A 20,283-nucleotide genomic window follows, 5' to 3' on the forward strand; every position below is an offset into this window, starting at 1 on the left:
GGTTATTTCAGCACTAACTGCGTCATGGCAAAAACAGCTCTCCATTTTACGACAGCTTCATCTCAAACACTGTAGTTACAGGGGGAGCACCCAACTTCTCAGAGCAGGTCACTTAAGCATTTAGGCCAACCTATAAAACTACAAGCATTTTACAACTCAAAGAGTGAGCCTCCTTAATTCCACGGTCAAGATAAATGTTAATGGCAAAACAATGCTATTTCCTAATTAGAAAAGGAAATGTAGAAAGCATTTCCTTTCAGTCCTTCAGATTCTGGAATTATTCCCCGCTTTAATGAGCATTACCTCTATACAATGCAGCATTTCCTTCAAAAGAAACATACTTCCTTTTCTACCACTCAAACACTAGTCCTAAAACAAGATTATATCTTTTCTTACCCAGGGTTCAAGTGATATTCTTGCCATCATACTACAAAGCAAGACTTCACCAAAAGTTTCCCTGAAGCCAAACTGATTCCCCATCCTCCTACACTTAAAGAAGCATATTTGGGGAAGTAGAGGACAGCCTAAATCCCACAGGTTAACGTTCCTGCTTTTCTACAATGGAAGTAAGACCTCAATGGCCCATTTCTACTGCTTGAACTTTTACCTTAGTATTTGCCTAGAAATTTAATGACAATGAAAGGAAAATTACAGTAAACCAGATTTTCCCCTCCCCTCAATTCTACATTCACACAACTTGTAGCTCTCCTAATAAAAGGTCTTGTTCTATCAATCCCAATTCCACACTTGTCTCAGACAACTTTAATTGAAGAAGTTCAGCAGTAAGTCTTGACAGTCAGGTAACTTTCTGGCCATGATTTGCACAAGTACTGCCACCCACGTCTCCAACCAAACAACATTATACTACTTCTCTGTTTCTCCTCAACTGGTCCTACCCCTTACTAATATCTGATTTTTTTGACTGTTGCTTGTCAGTGTCAACAGACAAAAGACCAAAGCTCAACAGTACACCCAGTCCCCACCACAGACTTCTAAAGAACAGAATTTCAAGCATTCCCCCTTCCCACTTACACTGCTCATTGCTTTGCTCCCACCAGTGCTCAAAGAAGAAAGAAAACATAACACACAAGACAATGAACAGACTGCAACAAGTGATGTCATACAAACTGTGCAAACTGATCCATCTACTACTCACTGTTCTGTTTAAGGACTGGACAAATTTATCACCCTTTTAGCACCAACCTGGCTGCAGCTACGCACAAAATGCAAGAAAAAGCTCTCCTTATTTCACCTCTTTTTATTTTTGTATTTTAAAAAGCTTTTTTTAAAGGGTTCTTTATGCTGTGTGCCATATAAGACAAATTACTGACAGAGTCGCTACTTCCAATGTAAAAAAAAACCCCTTTTATATCAGAGTAGTATCTCTCAGTAGCATCTTTTTTTTTTCCTCCAACCACACATTATCTTCCACATTGATCTGTGCTTTTAAGTTTGATCGATTAGCACCGGCTGTACTACAGCTTCTTCCCCCCTGCTTCAAGAACCTGAATGCTGAAACATCTGAAACCTTTCTCCGTCAAAGACAGTGAATGCAGGAGAAAGGATCACACCTTTTGTACGGAACAAAACCCTCTATCAGCTGCTATGGACTCGTGCTGGACGCTTCCAGGAGGTTGGTGCCGGTGGATGAGCCCGGGCTGGATTGTGCCAGCAGCGCCGTGCTGGGCACGGCCGGAGCCCCTCGGGATCAGCGGCTGCTGCTGCTGCACCAACGGGGCAAATCCAGGCCGGGCACGGCAACAGACCCAGCAATTCAAACGGGCTCGAAATCGCACAATCGCCGAGGCTGGAGAAGTGCTCTGAGCTCGACCAGGGACCCAACATCACCGTGTCAACCACGGCACCGAGTGCCACGTCCAGTCTTTGCTTAAAACAGCTCCAGAGACTCCGCCACCTCCCTGGGCTGCCCATTCCAGAGTCTAATCACCCTTTTTGACAACAAATTCTTCCTGGTGTCCATGCTAAACCTCCCCTGGCGCAGCTTACAACCGCGTCCTCTTGTCCTATCGCTGGCTGCCGAGAGTAGAGCTCGACACAGACCCGGTTGCACGCTCCCGTCAGGGACTTGTGGAGAGCGATGAGGGCCCTCCCGAGCCCCCTTTCCTCCGGGCTGGGCTGCCCCAGCCGCTGCTCACAGGAGCCGCGCTGCAGACCCTTCCCCAGCCCCTTCTCCACACGGAGCGCCGGAGCCCAGCATCCCTAAGCCCGGGCAGGACCCCTCTCCCCAGCTCTCCCGATCCCGCCTTTCCAGGCTGCGTTCGGGGCGTGTGGGGGGGTGAAACTTCCTATTAAGGGCACGGCGGCCGCGGGCCCGCAGCTCTGCGGCGCCGCCATGGCGGGGCCCTCCCTCGCTCCCTCCCTCGGGCCGCGGCTGCGCGCTCGGGGCGGCGGGAAGCGCCGCTGCCTCCGCTGCACCTGCCGCCGCCGCCGCCGCCGCCGCGGGGGAGGGCGATGCGGCGGCACCCGGGGCACCCCGCCCGCACCCCCGCCGCGACACCCGCGCCGCGCTCACCCACGCTCCGGTAGCCCAGGATCGCGATCTTGCGGGACTTGGACGGCGGCATCTTCTCCCCCGCCCGGCCCCGAACCACATCAAGGGCGGTGACGACGGCGGCGGCTGCGGCGGAGGGCGGCGGCGGGCGGCTGTGGGGGCGCGGGGCGCGGCGCCAGCGACATGCGGGGGGCGCGGGGGGAGCGGCGGCGGCCGGAGCGCGCTCGGGACGCGCGGCGCTGGCAGCGGCGGGGCCGCACCACGTGACCGCCGCCGCCGCGCGCCGGCCCGCGTACGCACCTGCGCGTCACAGGAAAAAACTCCCTGCGTCACCCCCGCCCGGCGCGCGCGCCCCCCCCGTGCCGCACGCCGATTGGCCGGAGGGGCGGCGGCGGCGGGCGGGGATTGGCCGAGCAGCGGCAACGGCCGCGTTCGAAGGGGAGGGGGCGGGGCCGGGCGAGCAAGGGCGAGCGGGGACGCGGGGAGGGGACGGGAGGAGGGGGGAGAGGCGCGCGCCAAGGCCCCGCGCGCGTGCGCGCGCAGCGTGAGGCGGTTGGTGCGTCCCGCGCGCGCCGCCCGCGCCCGGCCCCGGCCCCTTCTACAGGCTCCGTCACCTTGGTCCTTATCCCTATCCCTGTCCTTATCCCTGTCCCGGTCCCTATCCTGGTCCCTATCCCCGTTCCTATCCCCATCCCAGTCCCGGTCCCATCCCCAGGGTCCGTCACCTTGGCCATCCCCCTCTCTATCCCTATCCCAGTCCCGGCTCCAGCCCAATCTCGTCCCTATCCCCGTCCCCTTCCTCATCTCCTTCCCTATCCCCATCTCAGTCTCTATCCCCGTGCACATCCCTGTCCCTGTCCCCATCCCTGTCCCTGTCCCTGTCCCCACCCAGCGGGATCTGGCGCTGTCCCTCCCGTGTCCCCCTGTCCCGCAGTTTCCAGGCTCCGGCCGGGGAAGGGCCGCTGGGCCGGGCTTGTTTGGATTTGTTTGAATTTTGCCTCGGTGCCTCTTCAGCGCTTTCCCCGTGCGCCAGATGTTTTATGGAGAAACGTCGGGTCCCAGCGCCGATCAAGCGCTGGGAATTGCATGGGAGGGAAGGGAGGGAGGCGTTTGGGAGCTGGGAATGGTTCACTGAGAGATCCGAGCGGTGGAGAGTTTTCCGCTGTGAAAAGAGAGCTGTAACACTTAATGGTGCAGAATTTAAGGGAGAAAGACACGAAGACAGGAAAGTGATATTTCCCCTCCTCTACTACTCTACTCTCTACTGATTTTGAACACTTTGGGTTAATATCTAGCTTTACAAATTTTCTTGGAAAATTAATGTTTGTTAGAATTATTTTTTTAAATGTACATCTTGCCTTTTTGAGGAATACTGATTTCTAACATGCAGTTATACCAGGGTGTAACAAACCAGCCTAACAGCTGGATGATGTTTAGGGACATGGGTTGGCTTCTCCCTGATCTCACCCATTCCCTCCCGCATATTCATCTACCCTGGGAGGGTGGGGAACTAAAACAAAAGAAAGCCATTTGTACACAGAAGTGATTTGCCTCTGGAGGAGAAGACAGGCTTTTAGGAGATACCTGCATTTTTTGGGATAGTCTAATTATACCCTTTGTCTTCTGGATTATGGGGTTTTACAGGACAAGTGCTGGTAGCCTGTTAAACAGCAGGAATAACAGCTTTGAGTAAATAGGTACATGATGGAAGGATAGTTATTTGGTGAGAAACACGGGGGGTTTACACTTTCTCAGTGATGGCTGTGGTGATATAACTCTGCATGCTCATTCTCTGTGTCCAGCCTGTCTTTTCCACTCACTTCAGCACAGATTCCCACCTCATCACAGCCCTCGAGCATCACCCCATAGGGATTAGTGGATTTGGGGAGCCTGCAGAAAGGCAGCAGCCTGTGAAAATCCAGTGTTGGTGAACAGGGATCCTGCTCAAGGCTCCCCAAGAGGTGCAGAGGGACGGCCCTGCCTGATGTACAGCACCATGTTCCTCTTTGTCTTGTGTCTTGTAAAAGACAATTGTTTATGAAGGACATGAGGATTGCAGTAGCCATGATCCTGCAGGACCAGCCCTTGGAGCTGTGCCTATATCTTTACATTGATTCCTCCTGGAACCATGCCACAGTCTAAAATTTGAGCTTTTTACTGAGCCAGAAGACTGAGAGGACTGAGATAAAAATTACCTTCCAAGGACATACATGGATTTGGAAAAACAGCTGAAATTTGTGGTAGATATGCTTTCAATTTCCATCTCATTACAGTTATTATTACTTGCCTGTCATATTTTGGCACTGGGCTTTTTACTCTGGTGAAACCTAACTTGTATTTTCAGGATATATATCCATACTCCTTCACATGCTCAGAGTGGTGAGCATCAGCATTTTTTTCATTTGTGGGAGTTTCTGGTTTTGTTCCTTCTACTTCTTTTGATTAGGTTTTTTTCCCTTACTCTATTTTTCTTACCCCACTCTCATTTTGGAGCTGTGTCTGTTTATTTATCTGTTTTTTGTAACTTGCCCCTGGCTCGCTCTGTGCTTGTTTAGGGGAGTTCACTAGTACAGAGTTTCTCTTCCTCCCCCTTTATTTGCTTTATTGCCTCAAATTGCAGTTGTCTCACTCTAGGATTCCTGTCAGCAGCAACACAGAACTCATCCTTCCTGGGCATGGGTTTATTTTGAAGAAAATCCTTAAACTTTCTTTTATTCCACTGTTCCCTTGGAGGCAATTGGCTAATAATCCTTCCTCCAGCAGAATCCTGTAAGTGCTTCATTTTGTCTTGGTTGGGACACTGAGAATACAAGGAAATACAGAGCTTTCAGGGAAGTTTGTTGTTTTTTCATGCCCTAGGGCTGGGTGACACTGCTGATTGCCTTTGGCAGCACTCTGGGATGTTGCTCCTCAAGTGGCAGAAGCTTAAGCAGAGGTGAGAGGATCTGGACTGTGGTAAGGCTGTTACTGCATTTCTCAGATGTGTTTTGAGCAGAGGGACAGCACACCTGTGGCTGTGGATGTCTAATCCAGAAATTGTGCTTTATCTGAACTCTTACTGGTTATATATTTAGGGCTGGATAACCTCACACACCAAGTACCCCTTTGCTGAAATCCTTTCCCCCCATAACAATTCAGGTGTGATGCTCAGGTTGTGTTTTCCAGGGCAGCATTCCATAGCATTGTTGCATTAGGAATTAGGGCCTGTCTGTACATTCCCTGCTCCTGCTGCAGCCTCTCACATCTACAGTGTTTGCAAACTGAGAGCTCCAAAGGAGTTCAGAGAACTGTGGATAAGTGACTTACCCCATGTGCCTCTGCACTGGCTGTGCTCCAAGCCTGTTCCCTGTCTCCCTCTGTCAGGTACTCCCTCAAATCAAACACAGCCTTGGGACCAGTTTGGATGATAAATGACGTTAATGTTATTGTAAATGAGATAACATGATCCAAGAATGCAACACATCAGATGTGATTCTGAAAGACAAGACACCAAAGGGAAGAACAGCAAGAAGGGATGGAGTGTCTGTGGGGAGATCAGGATGTTGAGGGAGGCTGGACAAACAGTGCATGACTTTCTTTTGTTGCCTGTATCTACTTTTTCCTGATGGAGAAAGAACCACAATAGATTTCATGCAGTAAAGGTAATTTAACAGCCAATTATTTTTATGCTAATCCAGTACGTGCAAACCCACCTGGCTACTCAGCTCCCAAACACAGAACAGCTCTGACTTGTACCTTCAATTCCTGCAGCACAATTACCAGCACAATTACCTGCTCTGTCCTTCAGCAAAGCAAGACCTTCCCAAAGGAGTGTTTTGAAGTGTGTCCAGTGTTTGCACTGGGCGTGCTTCCACAGGCACAGCACAGCCCTTGCTGCCCACAGAGGTTACAGAGAACGTTCAGTTCAGCCTTGCACTTGTTTCTGCTCCCTCCTGCCTTTTCACACTGATTGCATTTTGCAATATTCAGATAGAAACGTTGGCAAAATGCTGGTAGAAATAAATGAAGGGGCTAATTCAGTTCAGAGGGGCTGCTGACATCACAGGTTGATGCCCTACAGGTCCTGGTGTGCAGCTGGCAGGGACACACGTTCCATAGGTTTTTTTCTAAAGGAATGAGTTTGATGTGTGAGTACAGGTCACCTCCTGCCCATTCACTTCAGCAGGAACAGGTCTGACTGCAACCACCAGAAAACAAATGAGTACCAAGAAAGTGACTTTCAAAACCACATTTAAATTAAGTCCTGAAGTGAAGAGTAAAGAGCAGTGTCTGCAGAACATTATTTTTGCATAAATGCATTATGTGGGTACAAGGGTAGCATTAAATTATCCGGAATGGCATTTTCCTCTGGAAATTACCCTTAATAAGTGTTCAATATGGGTGAAAGTTCACAGAAACTTTAGAAGTAAACTGGTTACTTCTAAAGCTGCCTGGAAAGCTCAGTGGGAGCAGTTACAGGGCCTGCTGTGAGACAGGATTAAGCACGTGTGGTTTCACTTCCAGTTGGACCAAAACTGGAAAACTCCAACTTACCCTATACTCCCTCTAAATATGGCAAGAAGTGTTCTCCATGTGGAGTCTTGGAACTGCTTCAGTCAGATTCCTCCTGTCTGCCATGAGGACAAGAGCTCAGGCATTGGAAATCAAGGCTCATTCTTTCTGTTTTACTCTAACATTCCCAGCACAACAGTATCCCTTAGTAAAATATGAATATGCCTCAGATACACAACAGTTGGAATTCACTTCCTTGCAAACAGCAAATACTGTCTGATCTCAGACCTTTTACCTAAAGGATTCCAGAAGTAAAACAGGAAAATATTTTTCATCAATGTCAGCAAAGGGTGATTTTTCCTCAGTTCAGAGCATCTCTAGGTACTGAAATATACTGAGGGTTGAAGTTTACTAATAAACACTTTCTTACAGCTGAGCAGTTAAAAATATCCAGAGTAGCTAAAAGCCCTTCCAAGACAAGCCCTTCAGAATAATTATCTTTCACAGACATCTCTTGCTGGGCAAGGAAATGCACAGGAAAGCAAAGGCACCAATCAGGTGTTATTACTGTCCTGCTGGTTAAAATAGAACCCATTTCCTCACCTGCACTACTGAACAGGCTTTCAGGAGTCACTGGGGACATTTACTGACACCTCCAGCTGCAGCTTGGTCCTGTCTGTGACACAAAAAGAACTTCTGGAGCTGTTGCTGTGGTTCAGATCTATAGGTACTGCTTACTGTCTGTCCAGAGGGGACAATGCACAATAACTGGAGTCTAATGACAATTTGTTAATTCTTTTTCATGGCTGAGACCCCTAATGAGCTCCATGAAGATCCCTAGAGTGAAGCTTTAGTTACACTGTCCCTTTAATCTGGAACATGCAGCAGTGCTGCTGAGTCACCCCTCCTCTCTCTACCCTCATTTACTTACTCCTGTCCCTTCCTTATGTTGGAACACGCATTTTTCTAGCTCTGTACAAGACTGATCTGTATTAAAAGTGACACCATTTCTTTAGCTTTGTTTACTGCATCAGCACTGGCACTTGTGCCAGCACAAGCAGAGTGCATTTTGATGGCACTGCTGTTTATTCCTGCTGGTGGGGTCACATCAAGGTTCTGCCACTCACAAATGCAGACTTCAGAGCTGAATTCCAGAAAGAAAGGCTAGAAATTCTCTAAACACAGTTTTGTACCACTGAGGAGGCTGTTCTCCATGGTTTTGCTAGTCCTGTATCCACATTTCAAGAGCAGTTGTAATAATGTGAAAAATGGCAAGCTTGTACGTGGTTATCAGAAAACTGCAAATTCATTCTTGTCTACTTCTGCACAGTGCAGCATGCAGGCAGGGCCACAGCATCTGCATGAACAGGGACAGAATTTGTGCTATAAAACACACATTAAAAAATTACCAGTGGTTCAACCCTTATCTTTAAAAATACCTTGACCAGAGGGCTGAAGAATGTACTCATGCAGACAAGTGATAGACAGATCTCATGATGCTTTTGGGCACCTCCCTGCCACCCCATCCCCAGAGGAGGCTGCAGTGCCTGTGCTGGAGCAGAACCCTGGCTTTCACAAAGCTGCATTACATGGTTTGTGTGGCATTTGCAGGTTGCACTACTGCCCACTTAATCAGTTACCTTACACAAATTCTCCCCTCCCCACACCCTGTGAAGAATGAGAGCCACTATTTTCAGTTTGAATCACTCAATCTCCCAGGAGATAATCAGAGCTGGGCTGGTGTCAGCTCTGATGGCAGCAACCAGCACCAGGTTGTTGCTCTTAGGACACAGCAGCTGCTCCAGTTCAATGCCACCAGGAATTGCAGGGAACAGAGTCAATATTTACCCAGTCAGAAAAGGTGCTGGAGAAGACTTGACAATGTTTTTCACAAGGTAAGAAAGTGGAAGAAAGCCCAAGTGAACAGTTTCCATCGTGTACTACAGCAATATTTTTAGTCATGAAAGATACCTGTAAGAAGGAAGTTTTCCCACATTTAGTTTAACATTTAAATTCTTGTAGAAAGGGGAAAATTTCAGAAGAAAGTTTTTCATTACTATTATATTTACATTTTATAAGCAAACTGAAAACTGTTCACCTTTTACCTCCACATTTATAAATGAAAAAATAATGTATCCCTTTCTTGCATATTCCAGTGCAGTATTCAGGCTGGAAACAGTAGTCCTACTGCAGTATTCCATCAGCATAAGCCACCCTTACATTCAAAGGAAAATAAGAATTCTCCTGGTTTGCACTAATCCCAATGCATGTACATTCATACATGCGAAAGAACTTGGCACGAACTGCTAAAACCAAACTGATGTTGTAGGGTTTAATTTCTTGCATCTACAAGAATCTACAATTATAAAAGTCTCATCTTCAAACTTTACAGTACATTTACATTAACAAATACCCCACGGCTTTCCTCACTCCTCCGCTTCTGTACAAATCATATACAATAAAAAGTTTCAGGTTTTCATTGTACAAACATCATTTTACACTTTAATACAGGTGAAAATGTCCTCTGGCACCTCATTTCCTGCGTGGTGCCTGTGTGTGACAGGACAGAGCACTTTCAATCCATGCTTCTGAAATCTTCAGCTCAAGTAACACAGACTGCTGAACAGGGCACAGCTTCTTTCTGCAACTCCAAAGTTTTAAATAATGAGAAAAATATCCCACTTGTTTGTATAACAATCAACAGTTTATTAATGGATATGGTGAAATTTTAGCTATCCACCAAAGATGTGTAAAAAATTGTCATGAAAGTAAAAATAAATAAAGCTGTTTTTAAATCAGTCTTGTTTTACATTTCAGTTCAGAATGCAACATTGAACACAAAACTGTCATTGAAGTTTTAAAGAAGTCTACTGATACCCAAATTACAGCTTTTATGACAAATCTAATGAGAACTGAAACTGATTTGGTTTTAGGTTTAAAGACTTTCACATTCAAATACAGTGTCTTGTTTAGCACAACACTTCCTTTGACAGTGATGGGCAACAGTGATGACATATTGCTGTATTTTGACATAAGGCACTATGATATGAATATGCCATACACTTGCCTTATGTCACATATATCCATTGCTGACCAGTGACTTCTGTCAAATACAAAATGAAAAAGTTTCAGAATACAGTGCATTTTAATGAAGGACATCATGTGAAGTCTTCCAGCAAATGTTTTGAAGACATTTTGAAATACGAGCCTACATTTTAACATAAGCTTTTGTCATGCTGCTTTTTTTGCGACATCACTGGGGGGAAGAGACTCATCATCCATCACTAAGTCCCAAAACACATTCTCAACCATCCTGCTCTGTTCCACTGCAGTCACAGCTCTTGAGACAAATGACCCAGAAACTCTGTTCAAGTTCTCCTACAAACGTGTACATTCACAGCAGTCATTCGCTCTCGTTCTCCTTTTGTTTGGCACCTGGGAACAGAAGAGGAAAGCAGCTGTCATTTCCCTGGGCACTGGAGAAGCTCATTCCAGTTGCTGCAACTTTCCCTGATCACATTACCAGAATCAGAGTACTGAATGCAGCATTTATAAAGAATAAACTGCAAGATTGCTAAATGCCAAGGTGAGACAGAACAAGGGAGGCTCGAGACCATCACTGCTTTAATTTCATTGCCAAGTCTAAGTAACCCTTCTGGGAAGTTACTTCAAGTGCCTTTGAAGATTCTCCCTAGCACAAAAAAAAAGCTTAAAAACTCCCAACTAAAAACCCACAGCCCAAACCTGTCCCTCAGCTTAGAGCCAAGCTTAATCATCATAACAGCCCCCAAAAAATGAATCCTGCTTGAGCACAGACTATGGAAGAATTTAGTTTAACTACATTGTGTTGATGGACCATTTTTCCTGGCTAAGAGGCAGATTTTGCTTACAGCAGGGATCTGAGAGACCTGTCCAGCAGGACTGTGCAGCATCACCTCTCTCCCCTCCAGGTACTCAGACATGCTGGGCAATGACTGAACCCTATGGTGAGCTTGGATTCACCATCCAACTCTCCAGAATAAGAATCCCTTGCCAGAAACCTGGAGTTGCTACTTGTAATGTATAATCAAACACTGAAAGATTCATTAAATACATCCAGTTTTCACATCACAACTTTTATTTTTTTCCCAAACGCAGGCTGGTCTTAATTCCTGCCAGTCAATAAATTTTCCTTCCCAGTCTGTGAAGAGAACTGGGCTCATGATTTATCTGGTGTTCCTAGAAGCCAAGTCACACTTCACACTCTACAAATCAGATTTACATCGCAGACATCCTCCCTGCATGAGACAAATTCTAGTCTAAAATTGGGCAGTTGCCTGTGGAAATGCAATCTGATGCTTAACTGCCCCCAAAACCACCTTCCCTCACCTCCTCTCTTCCAGTGGCACAATCCTGCCCTCTCTGTTGCTCTAACCCCTGTCCTCAGCACCAGACTGTTCTGAGGGCAGGTTCAGTGTGCCAGGCTGACTAAACTGCAGCTTTTTTGCTGGCTCAGTTTCCTGTTAGCTCAGTGAGTTACAGCAGCTCAGGGATCTCATGGTGCTGCCCCAGAGTGGGAGCAGGAACTGCTCTCTGCAATAATTCCTGAGCACTTTTAGCTCAGCTCAGGGTTCCAAAGTAGGTGTTCATGTAACTCCAGTACAGCAAAGCTCTTGGTTAGTCAGCATCCAAATGAATGTTTTCTGTCTGAACTTTGCACCATTAGTGCTAAAATCTGCTCTCCTGGAATCCTTCTACCCTCCAGTCATGGCTGAAACTCCCTCCTGTGCTTGGAGAGGCACTGGCTGCCTGTCTTTACACCTCCCTCTTCTTTCTGCAGGCAAGGATTCCATTTGACTCAGACCTCTGGGCTGATTTCTCTCCCATGCTTTCACAGAGCTGGGTTCCTTGCTCTTCCAGGTCATTAAAAGGAACCAGATGAACTGACACAACACCTCCAGCAGTATTGCTGATTACTGCTCTTCAGAACAGAAATATTTCTATTTAAACAGGGTACATTACCTTTTTTAAGTCTACAGAGAAAAAAAAAAAAACACTTTTACATGATTATATCAGGGCAGGTAAGAGATTTCAGTTAAGCTCACATACAGAATTTTTTTTTCTTTGAAGGATGTATCTGGATCTATTTGTCTGATTTTTTTTTGGTTTAATTTTTTTTGAGGCAAAGTGGTAATAATCCTCAAGACATTTTGCCTTCCTCACAGAGCCAAAACAGGGCTTTACTTTAGTTTTTGTGACATTGAAGTAATAGATGAGGTTGAACTGAAGTTACAATTAAGAACATAAAGCAGATTAAGAACTCAGGCAAAAATTAAAACAAAAACCAAACAATAAAAGTAGCAGAAATAAATCTATTAGAGATTTAACCTGATCACAAGAGTTTTATACTGGAAGAGTTCTGGTGGGCTGAGGTGCTTCTCTGACTTAAGTTGTGCAAGCCAAGCATAGCTGGACAACAGCAAAGCTCCAAGAAGTGATTTCTTTAGTGGAAAACACAGCTGTGACCACACTTGGCCAGAGCAAAGAAACTCAGAATGTGGGGAAGGTGCTCTGTTATAGATGTTGTCTATACATTCAGCTTCATCCACTTAAAACATTAATCATGACCTATTTATTCCCTAGAAAAGATACATGAACAGCAGGGACATTCATGGAGCTTCTGCATGCCCTCCTCAGTGAGCAGGAGACTGACAGTTCAGCTTTTTCCTCAAATGACTTGTGTATTTAAGAACTATAATCAGTTACAAAAGCTGAAAACCAGACATTTATCATAGTAATAATAATAATAATAACTGAAAGCCAGCAGGGTGTGCACCCCATCAGTGCCCCAGGTCCATACCTGCAGGTGTGAGTACCAGAGCTTGTAGGATGTCAGAGAGGGAGATGATACCCACAATGCTATCAGCTTCATTCACTACCACCAAACGATGAACCTGCCAGCAGGGAGGAGAGTCTGAGATATATTTACCTGATTTAAAGTAGACAAAGCAAAGAAAAACAAACAAACAAACAAACCAACCCCCTAAAGTAAGGCAGTATGAAGATAAGAAGGGAAAAAACAACCCAAAATGGTTCAAAATGTCAGGAATAGCAATTCTCTCACAGCAACACCAACATACCTGCCCTACATAAATGAAAATAGTGCATTTTTAAAAAGCACACTGCTTTCTGACATGGTAACAGAATCTGCTATGAAGTGACAGGTAAGTCAAGATCTAGGTCTTGAAAATACTTCTGCTCTCAAAATGTGGCACTCACATCAAACACTTCTCCCAAGCTACAGCCTCTGCCCAGCTCAGCCTGTGGTGCCCAAAAAATTAGATACAGTAACAAAATGAGGATTCCTTCTGAAAAATATTTCCTAACTTCCTCAGCAGAAAGGCACAACACTAAAACTTGCTGTATTTTGACATCTCGGAGTTGATTTTAACTTAATTTTTCTCACAGGTGGAAAGTGAGTGCCAGATTGGTTTTGAAACAATTTGTTTCAAACAGACTGTTTAAGACAGAAAAAGGATTCAATTTATCTATGCAAATAAACACAAAGACACAACTTGGAAGAAAAAAATCTACCAACAGTAAGACCATATGTTCAAATAATTATCCTTACAAACCTCTTCTAAGGAACACTTCAACATCACAAAACTTTTGTCCTGTAGGAAAATTAGGTGGATACTCCAGTATCCTGAGGCTTTTTGGACACATCAAACTGTGAAAAGCCACTGTAGAACCAGGGAAGTGTCTGTTCAGAGTTCAGAGTTCATTTTGAGAGAAAATATTTTATTTTTGATAAAACTATGCTGGTGATATTTTAAACAGGTTTATTAGCATCTGCATATGCACATATTTAATAATTTTATTCCTCTCTCAGTGTAAGGAATTCAAGAAAAATGGACAATGTTTCATTTGTTTAATTGCTTGTAAGATCAAGCAGTTGTCTGGCAGCTAAAAATAGCTTTGTAGTAGTTTTGACTGACTCATTTTTACATGTAATCTCACTGTGTTTAGACTGAACGAGAGGGTAGGAGTTGTTCTTAAAACCCAAATGTCTAAAGCTTCTTAAGATAGCAATAAAATAATCCAAATTTGAAATCTGTGTATCAGGAATGCCAAAATTATTCAGTTCAGAAGGAAGCTCAAGCAAATGCAGGAAGTTATAAGTAGAAATTGCCTAATGAGGTTCTAAGGGCTTGTTAACAAAGTAGTTTTCGTCACATCAAGTATATGCATGGTTAAAAATAAATAACAATAAATAAAAAAATAACTAAAATAACTAAAAAAATAAATAAATCTTGTAATTTATGAAGTTAAAGTATCTAAATGGAGCTGATCACACCTCAGAGATGACTGAAACTGGGAATATTCTCTTCTGCAGAGAAGCCTTACAAGGGATGACAACCTACAAACTCATTCACCTCTGCATGTAAGGAAGTTCCCAGTACTAACAAACAAGATAAACAGCACCAAAATAATGGACAGGACACAGATTAAAAATTTGTAAGTGTAAGTGCAGTTAGTGAAGATTTCATGGCTCTGTTTCACTGCATTTCTATGAGAACAGTGCAGAATTCCCTCCTGCATCAAAATGATTCGCACACAATAAATTTCCTGAGCCAAGCCATAAACTGGAATTTAACAAATTATTTGTTTGCAAAACTTATGACAGGCTTGGAAGAAACTTGGGAAAGCTTTGCATTCAGTTTAATTAATGTCATAAACCAGAAATGCAAATAACTGAATATTATTTCAGGAATTCTGTAAAATATTTTGCACATCCCTACAAGCAGTCCATAGAGCAGACTGAGATCTAACACACATAACTATTAAAAAATACTTTTACCAAGCAATCAAAGAGGATAAATTTGTACTGTTTATCAGTTTTACAACACAAATTACAACTTATTATGCAGGCACTCACCTCAGCCTTCACTATTCTATCCACAATGGTCTCCAGTGTTTCCAGCATACTACACTTTACAACACCTTCAAAATACTGAGAGCGGTGCTGTAGGGCTTGTGTCACCGTGATATCTAAGTTATTATATGTTTTTTCAGCAGCAAGATTCTGCAAAAAAAAAAAACAAAACAAATCCAGGCCACATCAGACAAGCTCTGTACTTAGTAACAAAGCACTTAATAAAGTAAATATTTTGGCATCAAGCAGATAGGCATTTCTGGTCTGAGTCCGTTCCAAGTAACATATTAAACAAAGCAGATGCTCTTCAGCCTCAGATCCTGGGAACTGTCAAGTACAGTGATGCTAAACACCATCTGACACCCTGGGTTAATTGGTAATACTGGGCACATGCATTAGGCCAGTGAAAATCTTACTTTGTATCTCATCTGTGGTTTGGTGTCACTCACTCTGCTTTTGCCACCAGCAGCAAATGCAAAGATGAAGCTCTTCAGATTGCACATCACACAGATTATACAATTTTTTGTTTGCTTTTCATAGGGCTGGGGAAGACACCAACTGTTCTGAACACCTCCCACAGAGTAGATGTTAGTGGCTGAGAGCTAAGTGGACAGCAAATTCACTCTTCACCTTTCTAATCTGTGGGCTCAAACTCCCTCTCCTGGACTCAGCTGGTGCTGTCATCCCATGACAACTTGTGTGTCTGGGTGTATTTTAACAAGTACTATAATAATAACAATGCAATCCCATCCCCAACACTAAAAGGAAGAGATTAAAAGAATTTGAAATCTGACATTTTAAACTTTCCTTCTAAGAACAGGATCATGCCTGCAGTGAGAGGACTCTGTCCAGACCTGCAAAGCTTTCTGTAGCTGAGACCACAGTGGTATTTTAGTAGTGTTGGCACACCCTGGCCTACTGACTTTGCTGCTGAAGCACTGAAGGAAGAACAAAGACAGAGCTTTTTAAATGAAAACACTGGACCAAGCAATAAAATTAAATTAATTTTTGGCTAGAAGATAGTCAGGTCAAGATTTTTGATTGAATTACACCAAACGTGACAAGACAGGCTTGAGATGATCATAAAGATAAAAACAATTTTAGTTAATTAATTTAACCAGGTCCTAATGAAGCACATTGAGAGGACATAAAAAGCCTCTGCAAACTGAAGTTACCCTACACACAATAACTGATGCAATATAAAGCTATTACTACACATCATTCCATTCCCAGGTTTCCCCAATCAAGAACCTGAAAATTAATTCAGAACTCTTAAAATGAAAGCAATCTATCAACTTAGCCAGCTGCATACACAGGCATAGCTTCAACCAGCAAGCAAGCATTTTAGCCACATGGTTAAAAGTTAAAAATCACCATCTTGGAAATTCTATGTTTATTGGAAGATTAGATCATACAACTCAGATTACATTTTTTCTCCTTCTTTTAAAGCTGAAGATCAGGTTGAAGCAGCCTAATGAAATCTGGAAGCTCAGAGGTGATTATCTTTTAAGAACAGAATCTTTTTCCCCCCAACTTAATAATCAAACTAGGACATGAGAAAAATCCCAAGTAATCAATAGATGCCTCAACTCACATGTTACTAGCTTGGTGCAAACAATTACATCCTAAAAATTATCTTTGGGATGTGGGGTTTTTATCCTGTTCCAAATACATATTTTTTTTCCCAGATAAATGATCCAACATCTCTAAAAATCCTATTTGTTGCCTCATCACTTAAAATGAGAAAAGAAGTGGAAAACATAAGGAGCCCTCTTCCTTTTGGTGTCTTTCCAAAGAAGAAGAATGGGAAAAGAAGGAAACATGTCCTGCCTCAAAATCCAACACAGTTACAAAATAAACTGAAACACTGAATCCACCAACAGTGAAATTTCATTGTCTTTGATAGATCAGATCATTCTCTCCACAAAACTGCCTATTCCCTGACAAGGTTTTATGGCAGAATATCTTACACAGCAGAGAATCCCAAATAACAAAGACAAATGCCTAAAAATGACAGGAAAGAGCAGTGACATCACAGAATCTTCAATATTAAGAACAATGTTTGTAGCCAGAGATATTTATAAGCCTGAAGTATTTCCACTTGGGACTATTCTCCATTTTACTGAAGGCCTTCTAGGCAGTGTTTCAGACATCTGGATTCTTCATTAGTGCAGCTGGTTAGTGGGAACCTGGGCAGTGAAATCTCTAGAAAATCATGTAGCTGTCAGATGCTGCAATTAGAAAGCAGGTGCACACAGCTGGGAGGGGACAGGCATTTTAAAAAATAGATATAGATATAATTTCAAGTTTCTGAAAGCTATGCAAATAGAAATGCCCTTGCTCTCAGAGGCTGGTAAATCATGGCATTAATCTGAGGATGCAGCTGGAATCTTGAGGGAAATCCAGAAACAGTGTCCTGGATTAGATCTAAAGCAGAAGGAATACAGCTGCAAGACTCTGGAGTCAGAGACACAAAAGAATGGGCCAAGTAGTTTTTACATCACTGGGAAGGTCAAGCTGTACAAAGCACTCAGATTGCACAGAGAAATCTGCATTCTCTTTGAGAACAGACTGGAGTGGCAGCAGCTGGGAAAAGGAAGTTCTGTCTCTAAAACAGAAACCAACAAGAGCAAACAGCTCAGCTGTGAGGGACCTACCATGGTCCAAGTGCTGGCACTCAGGGAGGAGCAAGAGCTGAGGCTGCTCATTAAGGGCACTGCCCAAGCACTGACAGCTCAGGGCATGGAGCACCTCTCTGGGAAGCCTGTCCAGTGTCCAGACACCTCTTGGCAAGGAAATGCTTCCTAAAGCCCCCTCTGAACCCTGCAGTGCCTCTGGAGCATTCCCACATCTGGCACTGCATCCCAGAGAGTTCAGCACTTTATTCTCCACCTCCCCTCCTCAGGCAGCCTCAAGAGCAATGGGCTCACCTCCCTCAGCCTCCTTTTCTGCACTCCAGACAAACCCAGAGTCCTTAGATATTCCTCACAGGACATTCCTTCCAGTCTTTTCACCAGCTTTGAACCCTCCTCTAAATTATGCCCAGCCAGATCTTATTTTGGGCAACATCCAGAGCAGTAAAAGTTTATGTGCAAATAGTACTGCTAAGGATAACTTAAATAAAAGTAGTAATTTAAAAAAAAAAAATTCTGCAGGATGAATTGGATCACTTTCATTCAGTTTGTTAACAAAATAAAACTGTCATATTAACAAATTAATTTGCAAATGCTTACTACATATAAAATATTTTATAGAATTTAAGAGATATACTTACTATTACATCAAATTTGGAATAAATATCTACAACTTTTCCTAAAAGGAAAAGAAAAACAAAAGTTAACTAAGTGCTTAAAATACAGCATCAGTTTTTTTGCTTCCTGTTTTCATCTGTTATAATTACACAGAAAGAAATGACAGGTCAAGAAGGAAAGAATGAAAAAAACCCAACCCAAACAACTTATCAAATAATGAAATTCTTCCAAGCCTATCAATTTATTTTGCATAAATATTGCTTTAAATTCCCTTTCTTCCCCCATGCCTTTTTAATTTTTTTTTTTTTGCTCTTTCTTGTGTTTTCCCCTCTGTCCCAGCATCATTCCAGGGCTCACAGCTTTTCTCTCCCCACACTTTTGTGCCCACCTGACTCATCCACAACAGGTAATGCTGATATCCTTCTCTCTACAAATATATTCAAGGCTTTAATGATAGGAGTGTCTGGATGTATGAAGGCAATGTTGTGATAAGTTCCTATTCCAAGTTCATCCAGATTCTTCTTCATAAAGGCAGGCTTTGGCATCTCTGACATCTAGGGGAGCCAGAAGGAAAAGGATTTACATTGACATTCACTCACCCATCTGCAGACTCAAGGGATGGTTACAGGTCACTGCAGCTTCCTGATACCAGATTAATACAAAATACAAACACCTAAGGGGCTTCTGTTCAAAGCAGCTCTAAATTAAAACAATGTAAGCAGGATTTTTGCTCCCTTTTTTTGTAGTAACACATCACTAAAAGCTGTAGATCCTAAGCTATGTCATTCCCACTAAAACTGGAGGGAGAAGATAGAAAACATTAATCTGAGTATTTATTCTGAACTCTCACTGCTTTGCTTGGCCTCCTGTTCATTTCTGTGACTAACACTACTACAGAGAGCAATGCCAATCTCATCTCTAGGACACAATTCATTTTTCTTTTCTTGTAAACAAACTCCTGAAGCTGGGGAGATGTTCCAGAAACACCAGCAAATTACTCCAATAGACAAGTCCTTGGTGCTTAGGTTTCTTTAAAGCAGTAAAACAAAGTAAAGGTAAAATATAGGCCTTATATCAAGCTTTAATTTCCCTGATACAAATAAAAGATACACAAAGACACAATGAATATGGAAGTTCATTATGAAATTTCTGCACTAAGATTTAATTACTTAATTATATCAGATCTCTACTGTGGGGACAAATCAGTTAAGCATAGCTTTAAATACTTACAAAAAGCTGGAGGAACTTGAGGATTCTTTTATGGGTAAGAATATAAAGTGCATTTCCACTGACTGGATCTATAACTGGCAATCTGTGGATTTTGTTTTTGATCAACGAATATACAGCATCAAAAAGGCTGAGGAGAAAAACATTTTATTTTTTAATGAATTCTAGCTAACAACAAGCAATGCCCCAAGTGATATATATGCACACATTTATAAACCCACAAGAAGTATATGAGGTAATTATTTGCATTATCTTTAATGCTATAAAAACAGAAGGTGAGTGATTTCAAAGTAATTTTTGCAGCTTTTTGTTTTGCAATACATCAACTATATGCTCATAGAAATCTAAATCCATTAAGAAAACGTGATGGAAAGTTTGCTTTGTGGTATAAAGTATAGAAGGAATATTTCTTCTGTAAATTGTTTTTCCAGCAGTATCTGTGCTTGCAGTATCCTTTCACTCAGAATGGGTCTTTCTCTTAAAAGATAACTGTGAAAAATGGAGTTCTTGCACTCAATCTCAATCCCAAATTTCTCTAACATTTTTTATAAAGGGCATTTTTACAGCTATGTGCATATATGCAAATAACCCCAAACAATTATCTAATAATTTCACTGAATTATCACTGGGGATTGGCCAAAAGATTTCCTTAGGAGATCTGAAACATTCCCATGTACTGCAGACTAGGATTTAGCAACACTCCAACCTGTGCAAGTCTGCTCTTCTTGCAAGTGAAGTTTATTTTTTTCCCTTGGTGTAAAAAGACCATGATAAAGCAGCTGACCAGCAACTGCAATAAATTAGCAAGCAATAAAGTTGGTAAAATTCTGATAAACATCTACTTGCTGAAGCAGGCTTCTTCCCATACACAAGCTGTGTGTCCTGAG

The 20,283-nt window shown here is 43.0% G+C and overlaps 2 protein-coding genes and 1 long non-coding RNA gene across 9 annotated transcripts in view; 1 reads left to right on the forward strand and 2 right to left on the reverse strand.

Moving 5' to 3' along the window:
- The window catches only part of RHEB (Ras homolog, mTORC1 binding), a 37,582-nt gene extending 34,752 nt beyond the window's left edge, over window positions 1-2,830 (reverse strand). The window contains exon 1 of one of the 2 annotated variants that reach the window (XM_079302888.1): window positions 2,534-2,830. In XM_079302888.1, coding sequence (XP_079159014.1) covers window positions 2,534-2,585 — 52 coding nt within the window. In that variant the 5' untranslated portion in view covers window positions 2,586-2,830. The remainder of the gene's footprint in view (window positions 1-2,533) is intronic. The other variant, XM_079302887.1, reaches the window with a different exon arrangement.
- Window positions 2,831-3,423: 593 nt separating this feature from the next.
- On the forward strand, window positions 3,424-9,648 carry LOC306800651. The gene is made up of 3 exons (XR_013773897.1): window positions 3,424-5,281; window positions 5,372-5,447; window positions 9,515-9,648. It is a non-coding gene; the product is annotated as an uncharacterized lncRNA (long non-coding RNA).
- The window catches only part of PRKAG2 (protein kinase AMP-activated non-catalytic subunit gamma 2), a 205,580-nt gene continuing 194,618 nt past the window's right edge, over window positions 9,322-20,283 (reverse strand). For all 6 annotated transcript variants that reach the window (XM_079302881.1, XM_079302882.1, XM_079302884.1 and 3 more), the window contains 6 exons: window positions 19,400-19,526; window positions 18,558-18,723; window positions 18,193-18,230; window positions 14,922-15,068; window positions 12,843-12,936; window positions 9,322-10,438 (listed from right to left, as the gene is read on the reverse strand). In XM_079302881.1, coding sequence (XP_079159007.1) covers window positions 10,407-10,438; window positions 12,843-12,936; window positions 14,922-15,068; window positions 18,193-18,230; window positions 18,558-18,723; window positions 19,400-19,526 — 604 coding nt within the window. In that variant the 3' untranslated portion in view covers window positions 9,322-10,406. The remainder of the gene's footprint in view (window positions 10,439-12,842; window positions 12,937-14,921; window positions 15,069-18,192; window positions 18,231-18,557; window positions 18,724-19,399; window positions 19,527-20,283) is intronic.

This window comes from Erithacus rubecula (assembly GCF_903797595.1).
Source record: "Erithacus rubecula genome assembly, chromosome: 3".
Classification (NCBI taxonomy): Eukaryota; Metazoa; Chordata; class Aves; order Passeriformes; family Muscicapidae; genus Erithacus; species Erithacus rubecula.